This window comes from Castor canadensis, chromosome 5, assembly GCF_047511655.1.
Source record: "Castor canadensis chromosome 5, mCasCan1.hap1v2, whole genome shotgun sequence".
Taxonomy (NCBI): Eukaryota; Metazoa; Chordata; class Mammalia; order Rodentia; family Castoridae; genus Castor; species Castor canadensis.
In genome coordinates, this window is record NC_133390.1 from 34,538,980 (window position 1) to 34,564,851 (window position 25,872).

Below are 25,872 nucleotides of genomic sequence, written 5' to 3' on the forward strand. Positions count from 1 at the left end.
TTACAGGAAAGTCAGTACAACTATTTACCCTAGTCTTTGCATCCAGTGGTGAGAGAATTCAGGCAAGACAGAAAAATGTAGTGAAAATGATAGCAAAATTTATTAGGAATGAAACTTAGCATAACAGGATAAAAGTAGGGAGAAATGGGGGAAAAAGGAAAAACCTTTCCTGCTCTGAGTATATGAAATGGAAGTAAAGACTCAAAATGGTGGTCCTCATCTCGGAGTCTTACACTTCTGAGCTGGAGAAATACATGAAGTCTTGTGTAGCAACCTCTAATTGTTAGGTAGTAGTAGGCCATGAGTGATGGATAAGGCAGGATTCATAGATGAGGAGACAGGGAAATTATATTGTTTTAATAAATATCTAAGGGACCATACTCAGAAATTGGAACAAAGAATGTAAAACTAAAAAGTCAGAGCAAGTAGCCAGCTCTTCCCTTCTCCTTTTGGATGCTAGGTTATAAAAACAGGGTATCTACATTTTAAGGCTATCAGCAGCCCCTCTCTTCTGAGAGATGTTAACAAGCTCCAAGCTTCCTTAGATGAAGGGAAGGATAAAAAGACTTAAAGGCATGTCTAGCAAATGGAAGTCCTAAAGCACACCTATTGTCCCTGTGATTTGAGTATGCCTGATGACACACACCTTCCTGTTTTAGCACCCATCTTGTAAGAGGTACTTAAATTGCTTTTGCTGAAAAGCATTAACTCCTTACATGGACCCATGAATTTACTAAAAATAGGAGAAAAACTTGGCATTTCTGTCTCCATTTTGTACATAGCATCCTTTGCCTTGAGTCACTCTCTCCTGCAGACAACTTGGAATTAAGGAAAGATAGGAATGATCACTAACATCTTTATGATAAGGTACTGAAACAATCCCTAAGGAACATCAGAAACAGCAGAGACTTTCATGACAGACCACCTCTCCAAATGAAGATAATTATTCATAATGATGAGGCTGCACCCTGGAACAGAAGTAATTATCTCATAGGAACCAGATTGCACTCCTCAAATGATGACAATGATATCTTATTTTTTTTTTCATTTTTCTTTTATTGTTCATATGTGCATACAAGGCTTGGTTCATTTCTCCCTCCTGCCCCCACCCCCTCCCTTACTACCCACTCCGCTCCCTCCCTCTTCCCCCCCCTCAGTACCCGGCAGAAACTATTTTGCCCTTATTTCTAATTTTGTTGTAGAGAGTATAAGCTATAATAGGAAGGAACAACGGTTTTTGCTCGTTGAGATAAGGATAGCTATACAGGGCATTGACTCACATTGATTTCCTGTGCGTGTGTGTTACCTTCTAGGTTAATTCTTTTTGATCTAACCTTTTCTCTAGTTCCTGGTCCCCTTTTCCTATTGGCCTCAGTTGCTTTTATGGTATCTGCTTTAGTTTCTCTGCGTTAAGGGCAACAAATGCTAGCTAGATTTAGGTGTCTTACCTATCCTCACCCCTTCCTTGTGTGCTCTTGCTTTTATCATGTGCTCGTAGTCCAATCCCCTTGTTGTGTTTGCCCTTGATCTAATGTCCACATATGAGGGAGAACATACGATTTTTGGTCTTTTGGGCCAGGCTAACCTCACTCAGAATGATGTTCTCCAATTCCATCCATTTACCAGCAAATGATAACATTTCGTTCTTCTTCATGGCTGCATAAAATTCCATTGTGTATAGATACCACATTTTCTTAATCCATTCGTCAGTGCTGGGGCATCTTGGCTGTTTCCATAACTTGGCTATTGTGAATAGTGCTGCAATAAACATGGGTATGCAGGTGCCTCTGGAGTAGCCTGTGTCACAGTCTTTTGGGTATATCCCCAAGAGTGGTATTGCTGGATCAAATGGTAATCAATGTCTAGCTTTTTAAGTAGCCTCCAAATTTTTTTCCAGAGTGGTTGTACTAGTTCACATTCCCACCAACAGTGTAAGAGGGTTCCTTTTTCCCGCATCCTCTCCAACACCTGTTGTTGGTGTTGCTGATGATGGCTATTCTAACAGGGGTGAGGTGGAATCTTAGTGTGGTTTTAATTTGCATTTCCTTTATTGCTAGAGATGGTGAGCATTTTTTCATGTATTTTTTGGCCATTTGAATTTCTTCTTTTGAGAAAGTTCTGTTTAGTTCACTTGCCCATTTCTTTATTGGTTCATTAGTTTTGGGAGAATTTAGTTTTTTAAGTTCCCTATATATTCTGGTTATCAGTCCTTTGTCTGATGTATAGCTGGCAAATATTTTCTCCCACTCTGTGGGTGTTCTCTTCAGTATAGAGACCATTTCTTTTGATGAACAGAAACTTTTTAGTTTTATGAGGTCCCATGTATCTATGCTATCTCTTAGTTGCTGTGCTGCTGGGGTTCCATTGAGAAAGTTCTTACCTGTACCTACTAACTCCAGAGTATTTCCTACTCTTTCCTGTATCAACTTTAGAGTTTGTGGTATGATATTAAGATCCTTGATCCATTTTGAGTTAATCTTGGTATAGAGTGATATACATGGATCTAGTTTCAGATTTTTGCAGGCTGCTAACCAGTTTTCCCAGCAGTTTTTGTTGAAGAGGCTGCTTTTTCTCCATCGTATATTTTTAGCACCTTTGTCAAGGACATGTTGGTTATAGTTTTGTGGCTTCATATCTGGGTCCTCTATTCTGTTCCACTGGTCTTCATGTTTGTTTTTGTGCCAGCACTATGCTGTTTTTATTGTTATTGCTTTGTAATATAGTTTGAAGTCGGGTATTGTGATACCTCCAGCATTGTTCTTTTGACTGAGAATTGCCTTGTCCATGGCCTCTTGTGTTTCCATATAAATGTAACGGTAGATTTTTCAATCTCTTTAATGAATGTCATTGGAATTTTGATGGGAATTGCATTAAACATGTAGATTACTTTTGTGAGTATAGACATTTTTACTATGTTGATTCTACCAATCCATGAGCATGGGAGATCTCTCCACTTTCTATAGTCTTCCTCAATCTCTTTCTTCAGAAGTGTATAGTTTTCCTTGTAGAGGTCGTTCACATCTTTTGTTAGGTTTACACCTAGGTATTTGATTTTTTTTGAGGCTATTGTAAATGGAATTGTTTTCATATATTCTTTTTCAGTTTGTTCATTATTAGTGTATAGAAATGCTAATGATTTTTCTAAGTTGATTTTATATCCTGCTACCTTGCTGTAGCTATTGATGGTGTTTAGGAGCTTCTGAGTAGAGTTTTTTGGGTCTTTAAGGTATAGGATCATGTCGTCTGCAAATAGGGATATTTTGACAGTTTCTTTACCTATTTGTATTCCTTTTATTCCTTCTTCTTGCCTAATTGCTCTGGCTAGGAATTCCAGTACTATGTTGAATAGGAGTGGAGATAGTGGGCATCCTTGTCTGGTTCCTGATTTTAGAGGGAATGGTTTCAGTTTTTCTCCATTAAGTATAATGCCGGTTGTAGGTTTGTCATATATAGCTTTTATAATGTTGAGGTACTTTCCTTCTATTCCTAGTTTTCTTAGAGCTTTTATCATGAAATGGTGTTGGATCTTATCAAAGGCTTTTTCTGCATCTATTGAGATGATCAAGTGGTTTTTGTCTTTGCTTCTGTTAATGTGGTTTATTACATTTATGATTTTTGTATGTTGAACCACCCCTGCATGGAATGTTGCTCTCTGCACACAGAATCATCACAGAGAATGGCCTGTACCCAGGAGCTAGCAGGTTAAAACCCACAGATCTAGCCAATTCCTTGGCACCCCATTTGGGACCCCTCCCTGTTTCTAGTGTGAGCTTTGTCCTTCTTCTTAATAAACTTCTTGTGTGTACCCTCATCCTCCATAGTCCCTGAAATGCATTCATCACACTCATGAGACAAGGAATTTGGCATGAATTTGGAACACTCTTTTGCTGAACTAAAAAGAGCTATGACCTGGCCAGTGCAGCAGACCCAGATGTCACAAGGATCCTAACAGAATGAATGAAGGAAAAGGGGAAAGTAGGAGTCAAGACATAAAATTCATGGCATCTATTGGATTAAAGCCTAATCTACATGTATGCACTAGATGCTTTTTATATGTAGCTCCTTTCAGAGAACATAAAGTGGACTTTGAGAAGGAAGACTTTTAGCACAGAAATTAGGGGGATGTAGAAATTAATTAGGACATGAATATAAAAATTTAGATACTACCAATGCTTTCAGGGCAGGCAATTTATTGTCAGCATGAAGTCTTTTCTTTTGAAGGATACCTCTTTGGGATTTAAAAGCATCATAGAGTAACTACCCTTTCCTTTTGGCTTTATTCAGCATATAATTAGCAATGGCCAAAGCACTTTATGGACAAACTGTTGAGTGTTTGTGAATTGTAGCACAGCCTTGTAGTAGGTAAAAGAAAGGCTTAGAGCTGTAGCTAAACAGATATGTTGCATATACATAGTCATAGATGAATTTACCTGTTCTTCATTTATTCCATTTCTTCTTTATGCCAAATCCAAGTCTTCTGCTTTGCCATGCCCATGTTTTCTTCTTTCACTTACTTCTCTTTGTACTGTAGGAGGTGCTTAAACTGTTTTTGCCAAAAAGCAGTAACTCATTAGTTGGATCCACAAATTAACTAAAAACAGGAGAAAAGCGTAACATCTCTCCTTCATTTTGTAATTGTCTTTGCAGTAAGCCATTCACTTTGCAGTATCTTCCCAATCATCTTGGGTTCCAGGAAGGAACATCTTTAGGACAAGGGAAGAAAACTATCCCTAACAACACAGCCTCATCAGTATAGAACTCCTGCAAGTGAAAATGACCCTGGATAACAATTCTTCCAGGACCTCTGAATGGTAAGGCTATATTTGGGACTGGGATTGTTTAACTATGCATACTTCCCTCACTTTATGCCCAGTTCCTTGTATATCTAAATCTCAGGCTCATGTCTGTAACTTGAAGATGGACTGAGTGCTTACTCTGCCTCTTCCCATGTCATGACCTGAGTCATGTAAATAAATCTTTCTCTGAATGTTCACCATATTTATTTAGTTGGAGTAGAGGGGTGAATGGCTGGACGTGGCATGTGGAACCTCAGAAGTTTGGGCCTTGGGTCCAAAACTCCAATTTCAGTACTATGTACAGAATTTCTCCAATAATGGGCTAAAGATTTTATTCTGGGAACAGAGTAGATAAATACAAAAATACTGTAGCAACAACTTTAGCAATTAAGTCAATTGTGACTTTATATCTTTCCTGAAATTATCAAAATTCCAGTTCATTTTTTAAAAATTTTAATTGTTGTGGCATTTACAAAAGTTCTCACAATATATCAAATACATCATACTTGAATTTACAACCTCCATCATTCTCCAGTTCTTAACCTTTAATACTTAGTTTTGAGATAAGTAAATTTCTTTGGTCAATATCAAATTACATATAGGGCTGTGACCCTATATGTAAAAGATCTAATTTCTCATTCTATTCTTTAACTAAGACTAGTTTGGTTCCTTTTTTTAATCAAATATTTTCAGGCTGAGGCTGTGGTTTAGTGGTAGAGTGCTTACCTATCATGTATGAGGGGCATGGGTTTGATACTAATCATGGTAAATAATGATACACAGATGACACGCAGGAATTTTCAGGGTTCTTGGGTCCACTCTGAGAATGAAAGCAGAGGTAGACTCCAGCAGCAGAGGTGAGAAAAGATTTTATTTGTAGAGAAGAGAAAGGATGCATGGGGGCATGTGGTGGGACCCAGAAACCAGTGGTCCCGAGTCAGGTTGGAAATTGGCTTTTATGACCTTTTTATATTGCCCAAGGGCAGACATGTCTCTCAGGTGCCAACAGATGTTTCCTGGGAAGGAGAAGTGCCTCTATGGCCAATTATCACCTTTGGGGACCTCCTACTGTCCGTCCCTCAATAATAATAATGACAATAATAATTATAAAAGTCAAACTATTTTACTAGGTGGTTCCAGAGGAAGAATCATTGATAAGTTGATACAACTGATGTATTTACAACCATATTAAATTCACAAAATGAACAGATATGATGTATCCATGGTTTATCAAGTACTATCTGACAAATGGAAATAAGTATGTGGAAAGAAAGATCATTACAAGTTTTTCTGGCTCACTCATCAAAAAACACGAAGTTTTTAGGTCTTATTGTGCATGTGCTTTTGTTGTTTTCTGGGGTGGGGAGAGGCCACTGTCATTTTCTCACAATAATCAGATATTTTTCTTGAAGCTCTGGGGAAATCTTTTTGATAGCAAAGAAAGAAAACTGAAATTATACTGAATAATGTCAGAAATAAGGCCATAGTAAAAAAGAAAAAGCAAAACAAAAAAAACTTACCCCACAAAAATGCAGACGATCCCACAGTCTGACATTATTCTCTGAAAAAGAGATAAACATATGCAAAGCAGAAGAGGCACCCTAGAGTTTTATGAATATAATTTTGTATTTGAACTTGAAGATAAAGTATTTGACTTTGGAGCATATCCACTGAACACCTGTAAAGACAAATTCTCTTTCTATAAACAAAGAATTGCTTGCCACCCATCAATAAACTTATTTTTCCATCATCCTGTCCTACAGTTACTATATATTCTCAAATCTCTTATTTTACTGTTCGCACTCAAACCTCATTTTTAACAATGCTTTTCTTACACTAAAAGGTCACTTTCCTGATATGTTTCTGGATATATCACTATCCCTCTGGAAATATAATTTCTTTCCTCCATTTTAATTCTTGGGTAGCTAAGAACTGAGATTTTAAAAAATACAAAAATTAACTCATTCATGGGTCAAAATAATCTGTTCTAACCTATAAATGAGGTAAAATAACCACTACATAATTCATTTAGATATGTTTTATCAACTCCTGTAGTGAATATTGTAAACCACTCTCAGCTTTTCAGAAGATTTCAACTGGACATTTCTGCTTACTCTCAGTGGAGTGGCTTCTCCATCCTATTTCAAGGTAGTGAGATGCCAATGGAGACTCTACTGTTTTCCCCTCTTCTTCACCTAAATGTCTTACCTGATACCTCCTCCCTCTGTTGTGTTTCTCAGGAAAAATTGCCCTTTCTCATATTCAGGTCATACTGAGTCAGCAAGTCCCAAGACACCCACCTCTTATGAACTCACATCTTCAGTTTTTAACTATTAGCTCCTTATCTGCAGTAAAGCATATACTTTTCTTTCTTAAGAATGGACTATGATTTTTATTCTCAAGGTGATTTATGTTCTCTTTTATTAAATGTCAAAAATACAGCCCATATTTGCTAGCCATCAACTGTCCACTGCCCATCAATTCTCAAATCTTTCTTTTCTTAGCTCCCGTAATTTTATTGAGTTTCCCCAGAAAGACAAACTATTCATGTTCTAAATGGGATATCTAATGGCACTTATTTATTTGTTTATTTGGAGACAGGGTCTTGCCAGCCTAGGCTAGCTTAAAACTTATTATCATCCTACCTCAGGCTCCCAAATGGTGGGATTAAAGGTATGTGTTGTCAGGTCTAACTTGTAATGGCTTTTTCCTTAGTATTTATTTTACCTTTCAGCAACATTTCTTACCATTGCCTACGTTTTGTTATAGCTGCCTTGACTTTGTTCTAAAAATTCACATTTTTTGTTACCTAACTTTCCGTATTTTATTTAGATCCCTAAGTGTCTGAATGCTACCATCTAGAACTCTCCTGGTTTATTATGTTCTACACATCAAATGCAAGGGTCTTTTCATGGAGTTTTAGTTCAGCAATTTTGTCTCCTTAGCACCTCTGTGTGAATCACATTCAAATTTATATCTCTGATTCTTAAATCTCCTGAGATGCAGATTTGAATTTTAACAGCCTTCTGGACATTTTCACCTTAATCTCATGAACCTAAAATTCAAGAGGTCCAAAATTAATCTCCTTATTGCTCCTTAACTTTTCTACCTCTGATTCTGTGTTGTTAGCATCATCATTTTTCATCTTGAATTTTTTAGTTATCATTGATTCAGTACTGAGGATTAAACTAGAGCCTCATGAATGCTAGGCAAACACTTAGGCCACACCTCTAAGCCTTTTATTTGTATTGTTTTGTTTTTGAGACGCTACTTTTAATGTTTTAAATTATTGCAAAGGTTAGTTTTGATATTTTTCCCTATTCTTAAACAATTTTAACAGACAGTAAGAGTCCTGGAAGCAAGGCGGGGAAGGGAGGAGAAGGTGGCAGAGGGGGCAGGGGGAGAAATGACCCAAACAATGTATGCACATGTGAATAAATGAATAACAAAAAAACAAAAAAACGAACAATAAAAAACAAAAAAAAAAATGCTAAAAAAATTCAAAGGCTATACAACAATTACATTTTTCTTGATTATTAAGATCATTTTGCCTGGTCTTAGCTGCACAGTCATTTTTATGCTGCTTCTTTGTTCTGCAAAGTGAAGACCGGGTGTAATATCAACTCATTTTCAGCAGTCTGTTGCTCACGTCTTGTGCTGTACACTGACTGTACTTTCTCAGCAGCTTCCTTACACTGCTTAGAGTAAGGGCATCAGCAGATGGCAGTAAGGGAGTTTTGCCAGGGGCTCTCAGGCATCCTCCTGAGAATTACCCACTTCAGTGCCGTAGGCAGCTGCGATAATCAGCAGCAGCTTCTGGCAGGATCTGGGTATCCTCCTCAGAATCACGGACTTAGTGCTGCAGAGAGCTAAGTTTATTAGCAGTGGCTTTTCTGTAATTCTGTAATTTTTGGAACTTCTCAAAGCCAAACTAATTTTCTGCTCTTTCCTTTGCCAGACCTTTTAACATTTGTCTTGAGGTCCCTAAAATAAATCACCTTACATTTGTAATATCTCTAGTGATGTCTATTTTCCTGACTTCCCCTGAATGATAGTGTATTTGGCACCAGAAGTACTTCGTGATAAAGAACCATCTACAAATGAAACTTTGTATCTCATCTGGTGAGATCTACAGGCAGTGGTGACTTCAGTGGCAAATGAAGACACACTGATCAACATTTTCTTACTTTAGTATGTGCAGTTACTGTGCATTTAAAGCATAATGATGGCAAATATGGATTGGCCAAGTGACGCTCAGAAAAGGACAAGGATGCAGTGACCACAAGGACTATGGGGAAGATGCTTATATTGAAAGTAACAAAAGAAAATGCTCAGGGTTTTAAATTCTCAGCTTAAAGTATGATCAGAAAGCTAGAATTCCTTTAGCTAACCAGAAATAAACTTTTATCACTTTACCCTCAGGTTTGATATACCCAGAAATCAGACCCAAAGTTTGAGGCTGCAGGTTGCAAAGTTACAAGTTCAATTTGTAACTTCAGCAGTTTTATTTATTTTTTTTTCAGTAAAAGGTAGGGCATTGACCATGAATAAGTCAGGATGCAATCTGAAAAAGAAACTATTGGAGCACTTAAAGCACAATGAATTAAAGGAAGAAATTTGATTACACTGTTGACAGAAGAAGCATAAAATCTTTTTACAGTGACTAATCCAGCCTTCACCTATGTAGGCCTACTGAAAGTACTGTGGCCTCAGACCATCACCATCTCTGGAGTAGCAACTGAGCTAGGCTTTAAAACTTGTTGTCTAGTCTCAGCCATTTATTCCTACAAACTACATTTAGGAAGATTATTTGGAGGCACAGCTCAGATGTGTGCCATAACAAAATGGACTGTAGAATTTTGGTATAGAACCAACTCATGAGGAGATCATGGGCAAAAGCTTCCTTTGAATCAAAATTCAAAGGATTCCCATAAATACAATGAAAAAAATGTGTAGATTTATAGATTTCAAATGTCAACTTTGGAACATTTGGTTCAAAGAAATGCTATGTGGATTAATAAATGGATTAAAGTAGAGTTGTTCTGAATGACAGATCTCTTGGTGCAATGGAGCCTTACTGAGTCAGCTGTCACAAACTCTTTGCTTCAGTGTCCTGCTCACTAAGTAGTTCTTATGAGGATTTCCTAGAGCATATTTTGAAAAGCCACTGTGTAATAAATAGAGCATCTTAAGGTCTATTTGGCTCTAAATATTATTTTCTCTTACTTTGTAAGCAATTCTTATGACTCTATAATCAGTAAGAAATAAAACTCAAGAGTTCTAAGCATATGTATAAACTGCCTATAATTTAGCATTCCATCTTATTTATCTTTTTCTTCATAAACCCTGCCCTTCAGCCACTCTGAACTACTAGTTCAAGTTGGATGAATTAATGTGTGTTTAGAGAGTAATGCATTTTCCTACTTCTAATGTAATTTTCCTACTTCTTAATCTAAATGTCTATGACACCACTCACCTACTTACTTTAATCTTATGCACCTAAGGTCAACTTCTTGATTTATTAAACAATTGGGATTATTTAGTTTCACTGATAAATGAGTCACTGGGATTGGATTGGCTGCAAATAACAAAAAGTCTAAACATATTAGAAAGTACCTAAGAACTTATTTTCCTTTTATATAAAATAAACCCAGAACAAATGCAGTTCATATCTGTACAAGTGGTCTAAAGTTGTCAGAAATCTAGTGTCCTTCTATTGTTCCCATCTGCCCTCTACCATGTCAAGTTTTCTCATAGCTAAGACAGGTGTAGATCTCTGGCCATCTTAACCACTTTCAAAGCCGTTAAAGGGGATGACAGAGGTTGTTACCAGCAAATGCCCCAGTTGTCTGTTCTCCTTTTCAAGGAGTCATCCTGAAAATTCTACCCAGACTCCTTCTTTGGTTAGAATTCAGTTACATGGCAGGAAATAGTTTTGGTACCTGAATAATGGTTCTGCTATTATAGAAGACAAAAGAATGGACAATTGACTTTACCACAGTGACAAATCTACTTTCTTCTTTCCGACCACAGTCAGATTAGTAGTAAACTCTAAAATCTACACTTACTTATCTTTACATTCCTAGTACAATGAATTCACAAATTAATAAAGAATGAATAACAATATTATGCATGCTAAACTGACATTTGAAAATCTAAACAAAGACAGGAATGGCCACATTATATTAATACTGTTACTATGGAAGTTCTAAAAATAACTAATTTTTACTTGGCAATGCTCCTTCAAAGAACAGAATTGAGGTGAATATTATTAACTATATTTCTGTGACTACCTGTCAATTAAATCTATATTCTGACTTGATTTTTAGTTTTATTAAATAGTAAGTTTATCTAACTTTTTATATTACCTCAGATTTCTGATATATAATAAAACTTTAATGTCATAGATGTAAAAATAATGGCAGTCTGAAAAAAGCATGTGTAAACATTTGTTGTTTTTACCACACACAGGACATTCATCATTTTTTAAATATGTACTTCAAAATGTTTTATACATTGTAATGAGTTTTAACATCCTGCTTTCACAATGTTGAGCAAAAATCTTCATGAATCAAGAAAACCCAGGTTGTAAACTAATGAAATGTCAAGGGATGCTCCAGTACTTCTCATTAGCTCTAAGTGGTTCCTCAGCAACCTGTAACAACATAAAGAAACCCATAGCTGTAAACTCTGCAATCACAATGACCAAACCATATTTAAAAATGTATTCATATATTTATTTATGATCTACTGATGCATCAGTTATTTACTACTTACTCCAAAGATTATTTGCATGGATTATACAATATCCATATACTACAACTGATAAAAATTAAATTATAAATGTATAGGCAACAGTTATAGAGCAAGGGAAAATCAGTCTAACAAAACAATACAAAAACAGATCAATCTAGCAGTTAAATAACAAAATGAAATTCCTATCATGATATCCCACTTTCTTTCTAACTGTGGGCTATTAGTCTATTTCTAAGATTTCTCATAATGCAGGGAAATTCATTTCATGTGGGGATCCAATTAAACACCTATCAGGAAATTCTGTGCTTAGGAAAAAAATAGCTTACATCATGAGGTCATCATATAATAAAAATGTTGGCTACTAGGTAAGGTATCCTTGGATAAGATAACTTTGAAGGAAAATAGAATGAATGAACACACACACACACACACACACAGGAATTTGAAAGATGAGTTATCAGTCATGGAAGCATAAAATGAGAGAGCAATGCATCTTTAAGTTCATGTATCCAAAAAATGTTTCCTGTGAATGAGGACTGAGTTAAACAACATTATATAAATTTGGAAATCACTGAGTTAAATAACCTTAGAATGACTTCCTTATTCCTAGAACTCTCAAGGCCTTTAATATTTAATTTGCATCATATGGGAATAAAGTATGTAAGATTTCCCTAACTTACCTGACACTTAAGAGTTGATAGTATGATGTTTTCAGGGAAAGACCCAGTTTCCCCTGCAGTTAAGGTCAGGACAATGCTACTGAGTTTTGGTGGGACAGAATGGATAATGGAAAGTAGATAAGCTACTTCCAAGCCCCCAATTTTTTTCTTGCAAATCTTCAGTTTTTTCTTCTTTCACAATGATTCTGCAGGTCATATATACAAGATTAAGAAGGAACCCTGTTATGCAATGAAATGTGATATTACTCAAGACACTTTCTGTCTAGTCATTAAACTTCAGAGTTTGTCATTTCAACCTAGCTTCTCCTAGATGGCAACTATAGGCACAGTTATTAATTTTTGGAGAAAATCTATACACGCTCTGTTACTCTAGAAAACTGCTGTTAGGCTGGGCTCTTAGGTTCCAAACCCAGACTCTTTCCAGGTTGTTTTGTCTCCCTGGGTACCAGATTTAACTTGCTCTATTCTAACACTATATTCCCTTATAAAAAAACTGGTCAGCTATTTGCACTTTTTTCATTTTTTAAAAGTAAGCAACTAACTGAACTGAGTATTTCACTCAGCAACTAAGAGATAGCATAGATAAATGGGACCTCATAAAACTAAAAAGCTTCTGTTCATCAAAAGAAATGGTCTCTAAACTGAAGAGAACACCCACAGAGTGGGAGAAAATATTTGCCAATTATACATCAGACAAAGGACTGATAACCAGAATATACAGGGAACTTAAAAAACTAAATTCTCCCAAAACTAATGAACCAATAAAGAAATGGGCATGTGAACTAAACAGAACTTTCTCAAAAGAAGAAATTCAAATGGCCAGAAAACACATGAAAAAATGCTCACCATCTCTAGCAATAAAGGAAATGCAAATTAAAACCACACTAAGATTCCACCTCACCCCTGTTAGAATAGCCATCATCAGCAACACCACCAACAACAGGTGTTGGCGAGGATGCGGGGAAAAAGGAACCCTCTTACACTGTTGGTGGGAATGTAGACTAGTACAACCACTCTGGAAAAAAATTTGGAGGCTACTTAAAAAGCTGGACATCGATCTACCATTTGATCCAGCAATACCACTCTTGGGGATATACCCAAAAGACTGTTACTCCAGAGGCACCTGCACATCCATGTTTATTGCGGCACTATTCACAATAGCCAAGTTATGGAAACAGCCAAGATGCCCCAGCACTGACGAATGGATTAAGAAAATGTGGTATCTATACACAATGGAATTTTATGCAGCCATGAAGAAGAACGAAATGTTATCATTCGCTGGTAAATGGATGGAATTGGAGAACATCATTCTGAGTGAGGTTAGCCTGGCTCAAAAGACCAAAAATCGTATGTTCTCCCTCATATGTGGACATTAGATCAAGGGCAAACACAACAAGGGGATTGGACTATGAGCACATGATAAAAGCGAGAGCACACAAGGGAGGGGTGAGGATAGGTAAGACACCTAAAAAACTAGCTAGCATTTGTTGCCCTTAATGCAGAGAAACTAAAGCAGATACCTTAAAGCAACTGAGGCCAATAGGAAAAGGGGACCAGGAACTAGAGAAAAGGTTAGATTAAAAAGAATTAACCTAGAAGGTAACACCCACGCACAGGAAATCAATGTGAGTCAATGCCCTGTATAGCTATCCTTATCTCAACCAGCAAAACCCCTTGTTCCTTCCTATTATTACTTATACTCTCTCTACAACAAAATTAGAGATAAGGGCAAAATAGTTTCTGCTGGGTATTGAGGGGGGGAGCGGGAGGGGGTGGAGTGGGTGGTAAGGGAGGGGGCGGGGGCAGGGGGGAGAAATGACCCAAGCCTTGTATGCACATATGAATAATAAAAGAAAAATGAAAAAAAAAAAAAGAGTTTACTAGTTTTCCTATAAACTGTTTCCTTCTCCAGACTCCCACCTAGGATGCCACATTACATTTAATGGTCATCTGTTTTAGCCTGCTCTGGGCCTGCAACAGTTTTTGTTTTCTTGTTTGACATTTTCTTGTCTAGTCAGGTATTTTGTAGACTATCTCTGAGATGTTTACTCTTATGTGTCAACTTGGCAGGCTAATAGGACCCTCCCACTTTTTTTTAAAAAAACGTGCTAATGTAGGTATTGTAAAGATATTTTGGAGGTGGTCAACATTTATAAGGAGTTAACTTTATTGAAAGAGATTACCCTCAATAATGTGAGCAATGTCTTATCCAATTATTAGAACACCTTAATAGCAAGAACATATACAATCTCCATTGCTCTTTCCATATGCATTGTATTATATATTGAATAAATTATGCATATAAATCTTCCAAAAGTCTGTTGCTCTGACTGATATTTCTCAATTTTTTTAAATGATTTTTCTCACAGTTAGATTTGTAGCTTTTCAAGATTGGATTTTTGCCATTCTCATCCCTCTATTGATATGTGTATCAAGAGTACACACTACCAATATAACTTACTGCTGTTGATGGTAATCATGGTCACCTGGCTAGGGTTAACATTTTCAGGTTTTTCCACTGCCGATTTATTTTCATCCTTGTATTACTCAGCTCTTTGGATGATAGTCACTAGGTAGCCAATACTTACGGGCAGGGCTAGAGGAGAGAGTAAAGTGCTACTTTCTTGAGGGGAACATCTGAAAAATCATTTGACATACCCCTGTGTGTGAGATGTGCCTCTTCTGTCCTATTTACTTATTATTTATTTAATCATTTCTTTATATTCATAAAAACTCATATTTTATAAAATAATGCATCATTTATTTTGTTGCTTAAATTGCCCTAGGTATAGCCATCAGGTGCCTCTCCTGTGCTCACTGACACGCTCTTACCTCTTTCAATTTGGGCGCGTCCTTACCTTCCCACGCTACTAGAAGCTGAACGCTCCTCTTATGCATTCCTTGCCCCAGTCCCAGAAGTCAGTTCTTTGAGTCCTGTTTCCTTTTATTGGAGAACAGCATTAGAAATGGAAATCTGGAAGCTGGGTTCATGATTTTTTAACTTTTTATTTCTATACAACACATGACAAAAAGAAAATATTTCCTGGAATATGAATACTGGCTAGCAATTTCCTTTGAAAATTTATGGGATGTTCTCAAATTTGCTGAAGAAAACTAGTACTGAGGTAAGTAAACTCATTTTGTAGTTAGTGGAATTTCTCGTTAAGAAATAATCCAGATTTTCAACAGGGGTTTTCTTTCCAAAATGTACTTGACTGGGCCTCATCCTACATTGTATGAATCATATTCCTCCTGGGGTATGTGGATTTTACTAGTTTCTCCAGATTATTCTGCAACAGTTCTGTGGCTTGAAATGATGAAAGCAGAAGCCTGTTCCCTAATAGTCTGTTTTTTTTTCCTTTTGGCTGTTATGCCTGTGTCATGATTCTTGAGTGTTATTTAAGTGAAAAGAATAAATTGTACATTAAGTAAGCACAGAACAAAAGATATACTTGCTTGCAATACACCAAGCGGACATTAAAACAAAAATATCAAACAGAAATTGAATATCCAACAAAATACTAAGAAGAGATTAACAAATAAACTGCATTATAGTAAAGGAAATACTTTTTAAAAATAAAAGCATTCAGAAACTTTTGAACTATTAAACTATTAATAATGGATACATTTAAAATTTTTAACAATGTTTAAACACACAAAACTATATGGAACTCCTATTGACTCCTCAAGTAGATTCAACAATTACAATCATTTACTGTTCCTCCTTTTTCCTTTGATATTTAAATAATTCTTAACTCTTAGATATCACGTTATATCATTCTTTTATGTATGAATATGCAAATCTAAACAATTTGCAAACATCCTTACTTAACTATAATTATTACATCACAAAATTAATATTAATTTAATTATAAAATCTTCTCGTTAGTCCATATTCAGATTTTCCTTATTATCCAAAAAATTGTCTCTTGTACAATGTGTTGGTTTAAATCTGAATCCAAACATTACATTCTGTTTTGTTTCTTACATACCTTTTAATATAGTGACATTTCCAATGTCATTCTCTTTTCATGTCATTTATTTTCTGAAAAAGCAGGTTAATTTATTAGAGTAATTCACCTTGTTCATTTGTGTGTTTTTCATCATTTATGTCAGTGGAGTGAATGGAAGGTGAGATTATAAACTCAGATGAAAAGAATCTCTGGTGGACATAAATATGGAAGTGATAAAGTTATTTCTCTCTCATCTTCTAGAGGAAAAATAAAGAAACAGCCAAATATTTTAAGGTGAAAGCTGTCTTAAGGTTTTGAAATCTATACTGCATATTTGGAAACTTTTTAAAATCCAAATAAAATTATTTGTTTAGATTTGATGATTGTAATGCAATCACAAACATACTTAAAATTTAATCTGAGTATCACACATAGAAATCAAGTGATTCATTAGTTGAAGATAAATTCTGGAATCAGTGAGCTTCGGGTATATTCAGCTGATTTACAAAGTATTTGATCTACAAATACATGTGTATATTTAAAATATCCATACATATACTATACACGTGCTAGATGTTTATTCACACATTTATAATTTTCTATTTCCTGTTTTACCTGAGACTACTATGCACAAACAGTTCTGACACTTACTCATTTGATTCCATCCTTTGTGGGAACATAATTGGTATGATAGCTTTTTTGTTGACTTTCTGCTTTGTACTGTCATAGTTTATATGCTAGACAATTGTCAAAATTTCTGATCAATGGTTTTTCTTTCTCTCCATCTTTTAGAGTTAATATTTAGTTCTATAAACATTAATTTAATGATGTGTGTTTCTGATAAGAGTACATATTTTCAGTCCACAATCAATGGACCAAACTATCTGTGAGTATGAACTCTCTTTACAATTCTTAAAATTCCTTTCTTACTTATTCCTTCTACCAGTATTCTATACTTGGCTGCTTGCTTAGTCAGGGAAGTAGAAGAGGGAAGGGGAAGGATAGACACCCTCAACATTAGTTGCTGTGCCCCAATAAAAGTCACTTACTACTTCACTTAGCATTTGGTTTACATTACCTATTGGTTATCATAAAGAGGTTGTTAAACTTCATTCATATATATATAACCAAACTCTGTGAGTAGCTGAAACACTAAGGGGAAATACACTGACCATTGGAATTCACTGGAACATCCTTGTGCATTCAGAGAAAAAGTTAACAGCAAATAAAAGCAGCAACAGAGGACTGGCATTTTGCTTCATCTGCAATGGTTCAAGAAAGACAAACCTATAAACAGCAGCCTGGACCTCCCCAGCTGAGAGAGTAGATGTCTTAGTACTAAAGCCCCAAGTGACAGACAGGTGGTGGTGGTGGCAGTGTGTCCCTGACAACACATTTGGGAGCTGTTTCCATATAGCTATCCATATATCTATCCCTCCAATAGTAGCATTAATAAAATCAACAGCAATGCTTTCTATTGTCTTAACTGGATAAGAACCAAGCCACCCAAGAATGCTATAAAATGAGGCATTGGAAGTGAAGGGCTGAAATTAAATGCAGGTGTTCTGGCCACTGTCTCATGCTATTCTTTTAAAATACATTGCAGGCTTGGCTTCTTCATAAAACACTGTACACAGCACATTATGAGGGCCAGATAGCTCTCTCTGATCCAACAGAAATGACAAGAAAAATTGTGAATCATAAGTAAACTTCTGAAATGACATGCCCTTTAGCATAAGCAAATCTATCACAAAATACATTTTCACATATGTAGACATTGCTGCCGCTGCATAATTTTTGTCAAAAGTTAACATCCAGATGTAAAGTTTTAAATTATAGAGAAAAAATATTTATAGCTATTGTATCTTAATTCTTCATACTACCAATTAAGAAATTTTGCCCTAAAGTATGAATGTTTCTCTGGATTCTCTACAAATCATCATTAACAGGATAATAGAGCAGAAAAATTAGTAAGGAGTTCATTTCATTTTTTTCCCCCTAAAGGCTGGCATTAGTGAGAAAATTTATCTGCACTTCAATTCCAACGCATTGTGAATGATAAATTAACTCTACCAAATAAAGGACATGACATTGCTCTGCCTTAGATTTCTATTTTCTTTCATCAGAATATTCTACCTAGCAAAGTTCATATAGCTTAATGCTCATCCACATATAAGGAGTAGAGAAATGAACCCCAAGTCAGTGAAGAACCCAAGTTCAGAGCACCACTCAAAATAAGCAAAAAAAAAAAAAAAAAGTCTGAGACACACAAGGCCAGCCAGAAAGTGGCCCTGTCATTTTGGTTTCTATCAGGTTTGTCTGCTCCTGCACACAGCACAGCTATTTTACATTGCTTTCATCACCAGATTCCATGGCTGCAGGACCAGAGACAGTGAAAAGATATTTGCCCAGAAGCTGAAAGCTGAATGCTAGAGGAAAAAACATTAACCCTTCACCACTTCCTTCCAGCTCATTCTGCACTCTCTTATGTATTATTTGAAGAATAGTCTCCTTATTCAGACGACCTCCTGAATTGTCCTGTATAGCAATGGCTACAACCCTGATGGGTGACAAATGTTGAATTGATACTGCTAAGGGGAGTGCTTGAATCAGAAAAAAACAAAACAAAAAACTTGCATTCTTTTATAGTTGCCCTGAGAAAAGTCGATTTATTGTTACTGGTTACTTTTTGAACTTGACAAACATGGTGACTAAATCCCTATTTTATGTTAGACATGAATACAATGGTTAAGAACAAAGTGAGAAACACCAAATTTACAAGAGAGAAAATATGAGACATATTGACCCTTAGAGTTCAAGCAGTATAAAGTGGGAAACACTGTAGGAAAAATGTTTACAATTCGATTTTTCACTATTATCTGACTAGGGGTCAGATAAGCAATAATGTTAGTATTAAGCATACTAGCATTAGGAATAAATCTTATTTTGGACAATAGAGCAAATGCTACCACTCATTTGCTAGTATTAGAAATGATGCAAAGAAATCTTTAGTTATTTATATTTTAAAGAATTAAAGTAGCAAAACATTTATTCTAAGAAAATCAATGAAGATAGGTCATTCTCATTTATGATATGAGTAATAAGCATACAATAGAAATATAAGGCACAAAGAGTAAAAATTTGCATCTCGGTGATTTTGCATCTGTGGTGATTACTGAAACATTTAGCTAATAAAAAGAAAGACCTTGCTATAAGATGACATAAGAATGTTACTTACACACACAAAAAAAATCTACTACAGTGAAAAGTATTAGGCTGTAGAATGATCTATGAATGCCATCCATGCTGTGCCAAAAAAGAATAACTACATTCTATTTTAATGCTTAGTATTTTATTTGTTTGCCTGTATTTTTATATTTCCTACTTAGCAATATACATTGGTTGCTGTTCTTGGTATGTCTGTGTGTTGGGGGCAATTGACAAGGACAATTAACTTACACTAAATTGCTAAAATCTCACTTTAGACTGTGAAATCTAAAAAATATATTAGCAAAGTCAATCAATATAATGAAAATAGAGCTATAATTACTCCAATCTTTTTAACTTTGCCACAGAGGTCACAATGAAAAGAACATGAGTTCTAGAGGATAAGTAATTTCTTGTGATTAAAAAAAATCCTTGATAAGGCATAGCATAGGTTTTCATTCATAACAAATGCAGAGGTGAGGAATTATAAGCCAAAGCAGGAAACATCATGGTTGTTATTAGTAACCTGTACAGGACACGGAGCCTGGCAGTGCTAGGATATTAACACATCCCTGCAACGGTAAGAGCACCATGATGTGTTTTCCAGGGTGCACCATTATCACCTGTTACTATCGAGTCTTTCAGGAAATTACACTTGGTAGTTAAAGTAAAAAACAAATTTTAAACCTAGATATCCAAGGCTTTACTTGAAAAAGTTTAAGGTGATAGTTAATACAAAGGTTTAGCTGCAAAAGTAAGTCCATTACTTACTTGTCAATTAGTGAGGGAGTTTCAAGGAAAAACTTTCAAGAAGTACTCCTTAGGAATTATGAATAATCAGGCTAAATACAAACAAACAGGAAAAAAAAAAACCACCCAAGATGGTATTAATAAAAAAGGGAAAAATTTGTTCTTTAAAAAAGTGTTATCTTTTTTCTCACAAGAGCATCATAAATTCTCAGGTATGATGAATTGCATACCAATGATGAGAGCCCTCTGGCCTACTACTTAATAAGTGGAGGGACAGCTTCATGAAGAGTCTTCCACTGAACTGAGGCAGTTAATTCAGCTTCTCAAAGTGCTCAGACTTAGAACAGTAGCTTAGATATGTGAATTGATAAATATAATTTTAAGTTACAAAATATATCCAAATAAAACTCTTATTTCCCTCCTAGTCCATTATGCCATGTGAATACACGTGGGGAAGGTATCAGCTGAGATAAGGCATGTAAGTATTCTCTCTAAATCAATCACTCTAATAGTACAGCAAAAAAAAAAAAAAATCAGCAAAGGCAATTTTATAATTTTTTTATTGATTAAAAGTAAAAGACATTTTCTGAAATGATACAATTACCATTTCAGGTCTTCAGAAAGACTGAGCTATCACCATCCACCAAAATAGCATGTGAACAGAAAATTACAAGATAAAACTTAATGCAAAACAAGACAAGGGTGAGTTTATAGATAAAGGCTTTTATATTACCTTTGATACTTTTTTTTTTTTTTCAGTACTGGGGCTTAAAATCAGTACCTTGAGCCACTTCACCAGCCCTTTTTTGTGATGACTTTTTTCAAGATAGGTTCTAACAAACTATTTTCCCAGGCTATCTTTGAACATCGATCCTCCTGATCTCTGCCTCCTGAATAGCTAGGATTATAGGCATGAGCCATCAGCACCCAGCTTACAATTCTTAATTTTATTTTATTAACACACATTTATTACAGTATTCCTAGACATGATTTGTAAAAACAGAGAAATGAACTTGATACTTTATAATCTAGATGAATAGATCTTAGAACAAATAAGGCCACCAAATATCCATCTTAAAAAATACAGTATACATTTAACAGCAATAATCATACATGATGAATAACTCAAATTTGAAATTAAAGGGATCAATTTGCCAGAAAAGTAAAATGTTTTAAAGACGTTATATATTATACTCCATTTGAGAACCTTAGCTCAAAGATGGCTGAAAATATGAATTGGTAAAGTTTTACACATACTCTCACCCCTCTACTTAAAGCACAGTATGATATATTTGCATGTACCAGTATTGAATTTTACTCTGATGTTTTGGTTAGACAGCTGTATTTGGAAAAGCTTCCATATTATAAACTCTGCGACACCAAAACCCAGCAAACAAAATACACATCTGCATGTGGCAGCCTAAGACCAGCTCTCTTCAGTTTGGCAGATCCACATTCTGAAGGATGAGGGCCACTCGGCTTGGAATGTAGACCTAGGTGAACACAAGCATGTTAGTGCAGCAGAAAGAAATACTGAACATGCTGCTGTTATGTCAAATACATAGACATGATACAGCCTTACATTTGACCAAAGTTACAGCTATTTTTATAATTCCGCCAGTTCTGAGAAGGCTTGAGTTTGCAGTTCACTAGTTGTCAGCAACTTCAGACTATTTTAAAGAAATTACCACTAGAGGGCTCCATACTATTTACCAAAACCAAGATTCATCACACAGAACATAAATGGCACTGGACTGCAGAATTTAAGCACTATAAGGTGGTGATATAAATACACTATATGAAGCATTGCTTTATGTGAAGACATTTTATAATCCTACTTTTTTCTTTTCATTTTAAAAACAAAAGCTGAAATGTAACATGAAGGATCCAAAGTACATTTCAGGTGCCTTCCTAACCAAAAACCTTTCCATTCCCCTTTAAACAGATTGCAACTCTTTTCCCACTTCACACTCTTCTTCTTGCCTGTCTGCCCTCTCAGCTTACCCCCTCACGTGCCTCTTCTTCCTTCATCAACTAGGCTCCAGCTACAGGAGACTTTCAGGTTCTTGAACATGTCAAACTTTCCTTCTTCTGAATCTTTGCTTATAATTTTCTGCTCCAAATACTCTTTGCCTGGCTTGTCCCTTTATCTCCTAGATCTCCAAAAATCCCAGCACCATGGAGAAGTTTTCCATGATAACCCTAGATTTCAAAGGTTCTTCATTCCATTTTTAATCTTAGCCCCTTTTTGCTTCTTTCTGAACCCTTCATACAATTTGTGATACTTTTCAAGCTTACTATCTATCTTTCCCACTAAACTGTCAGATTTACAAAGGTGGAGGGGATATATGTCTTTTGATTTCTCATACTTAGTATGTGCTTTGAAAAAGGCAGGTGCTAATGTTGAGTGGATAAAAGAATGTATAGTGAACAAGGCAACAACAGTGTATCAATATGTGCATATTTCAAAAAATTCTCTAATGAAATAATTTGTATAAAATATAGAAGTAATTTGAACTGCTTGATGCTTACCTTTGTGTTATTCTATATATGTTATATTTAAATATTAAAAAGGTATCCAGTAAAATAATATTATAGATTGTTGTCATCATTGTGATAATTTCTCTCCATTTCTGACTGCTTATATTTTACCATATTCAGTCACTTTATCTCTAAGTGAAAGCTTGACTTACGGCTAAAACAGAAAAATACCTGTAACAGTTTAGAAGTAGAATAAAAAGTGCAAAGCAACATGGCTATGGGAAGAAAGTTAAAAATAAAAGAATTCAATGGCAGATTTTCACTGAGAGTTGGATGTCCAACACATTTAAACTCTGCAAATGAGCACAATGTTTTCCCCTAAGTTTTCTGTAATACAGAATTCTTACTACACTTAAAAAAAGTCAGACACATAGTAGATGTTAGGAGATCCTAAGTTTAACAAAAGGAAGCTGGTGGCATCTTAAGCAAAGCAGGACAATTACCAATGACCTAGACAGTCAAGGGATGATATTGTTCCACAACCAAGCTACAGACACAGTAAACACAGATCAAAGGAGGAAATATATAAGAAACCAACATTCTGATTCAACCCATTCCCTCAAAATAGGCACAAATTAAGGCAGAGATCTATCCTTCCAAAGGACAAATTTCTAAAGGAATTTCCCAGGCATGTAGTAAGAGGCCTAGTTTATGTACTTAGGTTTAAGAATCACAGCTACTGGGTTTACCTGATCAGTGGGATAGCAGGTTATAAACAGAATACTTCTGAATTGTTCTGCCATGAGCAATCTAAAAGCAGGCCAGGCATGGTGGCTCCATGCCTGTAATTCCAGCTACTTAGGAGGCAAAGATCAAGAGGATCATGGTTCTAGGCCAGCTAAAGAGAAAAAACATCTCTCAGAGCCCACTTCAATCAATAATAATAAATGGCCTAGTGTCACCTGCTTGTGATCCAGGTAGGAGGATCACAGTCCGAGGCTGGCCTTGGGGAAAAACAGGAAACCCCACCTAAAAGTCTCCTGATAAAGTTGCAATGAAACACATTAACCAGGCTTAGGACAAACAATGACAGGCCTTTCTCAATGTGTGGCATGGTATGTGTCAGGACAAGTCCAGGCCATCTCTTAGTTGTATCCTATGCAATTATGGCATCTACTGTTTGACTCATGTTCTCATAATGATTTCATTAACAGAATATAAATAATAAGTAAGTGTATACTGATAATTTATAAACACTCTTACTCTCTTTAGAACTTTTTATATTTTGGCCAGCTGAAATTTAAGAGTCAAAAAGGATGCCATAAGAAGTTTCAGTTTGCAATATATGCACCACACTTTCTATTTTGGCATTTAGTGGTTAAAAAACACTCCATAAACACTCACTAAATGCTGCTGGTCACTTTATGAAAAGAGCTTTATGATGCCAATTCCAGTCACATTTAGAGACCTCTTAATACTATCTGTTCAGTTGGTAATTGTATATCATTAGCAGGAATATTGCATAATTATATTTTGTCACTGAGGTGATACCTACTAGAATGTATATATGTTGCTCTAGGGTCTTTGTGGTATAAGCAACATGAAAAAATTTCCCCAAGCAAGTGATTTTTTTCTTATTTATGACTACTTGTGAAATTTTGAGTTTTATACTTCATCAGGTTCCTTAGTACAAAATTCAGTTTTAAAGGGACTGAAGATAATCAGAACTAATTCTTATGATTAGATGGTTACAAAGTTGAACAATTTGGGGTTCCAAAAATTTAGTGCTAAGTATTGGCTCTGTAACGCTCATTTTATAGTTCTAATCCACAATGTTCTTGAATTACTTAGCAAGAGAAAAGAAACATGGACAAAGATATATTTAAAGAGAAATGTTCAAGTATATTTAAATGTGAACAATCTGCATTTAGTATACACAAATAGAAACCATGTAGTATGAAGGTTACAGACAATACATGCAGGTAAACATATCTCCCATGCCCATTTTTTGGCTTTCTGACCTAAACATTTTGTGGCTAGAATCACAAACAAGACAGTATAATGCTTGTCTATGAGTTTCACTTTTTCTAGCTATATTCGGAGTCAATTTGTTTGAAGGAAGCCGAATAGCATAATATAATCCAATCCATTTATTAAAAGTCAAATGTATGCTTATCTATGTAGTTATTTTGACTACTTTAATGACTTATTTAGTACAATACCTGGCTAAAAAAGCAAATGATCACACAGTGATGTATTAAGTCAGGCAAAGTATTAATTTTCTCTAGAATCATAATAAAGTTGCAAAAACTAGTGACATAATTTTTGAAAACAAAGTATCAAACATTTGCAAAGAGAAAATTTTAAAATAAAAATGGTTTAATACCACAAAGCCTAATTTTAAAATTTTCTTAAAAATGATAAAATTATCAGTAGTGCATATAGATATGATATTGGTAGACTGAAAACATCATTCAATGAAAAATGCATCAGACCTTTTAACATACATATACACATACTTTTCCTTTAAAAACTAACATTTAAGGTAATTTTAGTCTTCATCTGAACTTTATGAACTTTAGTTCATAACATACATGATTTAGTTCACAGAAAAAAATGTTATTCTAATTCCTTTTGTATTAAGTTTAAGAAAAAGAGATGCTAATAATTATTTCTCTATAAAAGTGTGTATTATCTAATTTAGAAACTTGAGAAAAAGTAAACTTTAAGGATTGAGAATTTTTTCATAATTTCGTATCATTGTTATGAAATTATAAATATATCTATATATAACTATTATGAAACTATAAATTGTTATAAATTATTTTTATAATTTTGGATGCAGGCAAAACCATGTTCCACCTGGTTACAGTAGTTACAATTGAAGGACAATAAAAGATACATCATTGCCAAATTCCCTATTTGAACCACAATCTGTGAATCCCAAAATTTAGAATAGGAATAAACAGATGTGCTGTTTTTTGCAGGTTTTGATAAGGAGTCTGTGAAAATAATTAGTGCTAAACCTACTGCTGTATTCACATTTTTATCAGTCACACTGCTTCAGTTACTGTAAAGAAATATAACTCATTCGGGTATCAAAAATCTCTGTTCTTATTTGCGCCATGGAATTCTAAGCTATGAACCAGAGAAGAGAAAGGAAGTGTTCCTTACTCATGCAGTAATTGAAATATAGGCTCACAGGTAAGTTCAAACAGAGAAACGATTATGATACTTTTTGGCACTTGT

At 35.2% G+C, this 25,872-nt stretch overlaps 1 protein-coding gene and 1 long non-coding RNA gene across 2 annotated transcripts in view; both read right to left on the bottom strand.

Moving 5' to 3' along the window:
* Window positions 1-9,248: 9,248 nt before the first annotated feature.
* LOC141423223 (uncharacterized) lies at window positions 9,249-13,384 on the bottom strand. The gene is made up of 2 exons (XR_012447910.1): window positions 12,233-13,384; window positions 9,249-11,451 (listed from the first exon to the last, which is right to left on the bottom strand). It is a non-coding gene; the product is annotated as an uncharacterized lncRNA (long non-coding RNA).
* A 7,300-nt stretch (window positions 13,385-20,684) lies between these two features.
* Window positions 20,685-25,872, bottom strand: part of Gbe1 (1,4-alpha-glucan branching enzyme 1) — a 278,447-nt gene continuing 273,259 nt past the window's right edge. The window contains exon 16 of the mRNA XM_074072930.1: window positions 20,685-21,635. Within this exon, the coding sequence (XP_073929031.1) occupies window positions 21,579-21,635 (57 nt within the window). The 3' untranslated portion in view covers window positions 20,685-21,578. The remainder of the gene's footprint in view (window positions 21,636-25,872) is intronic.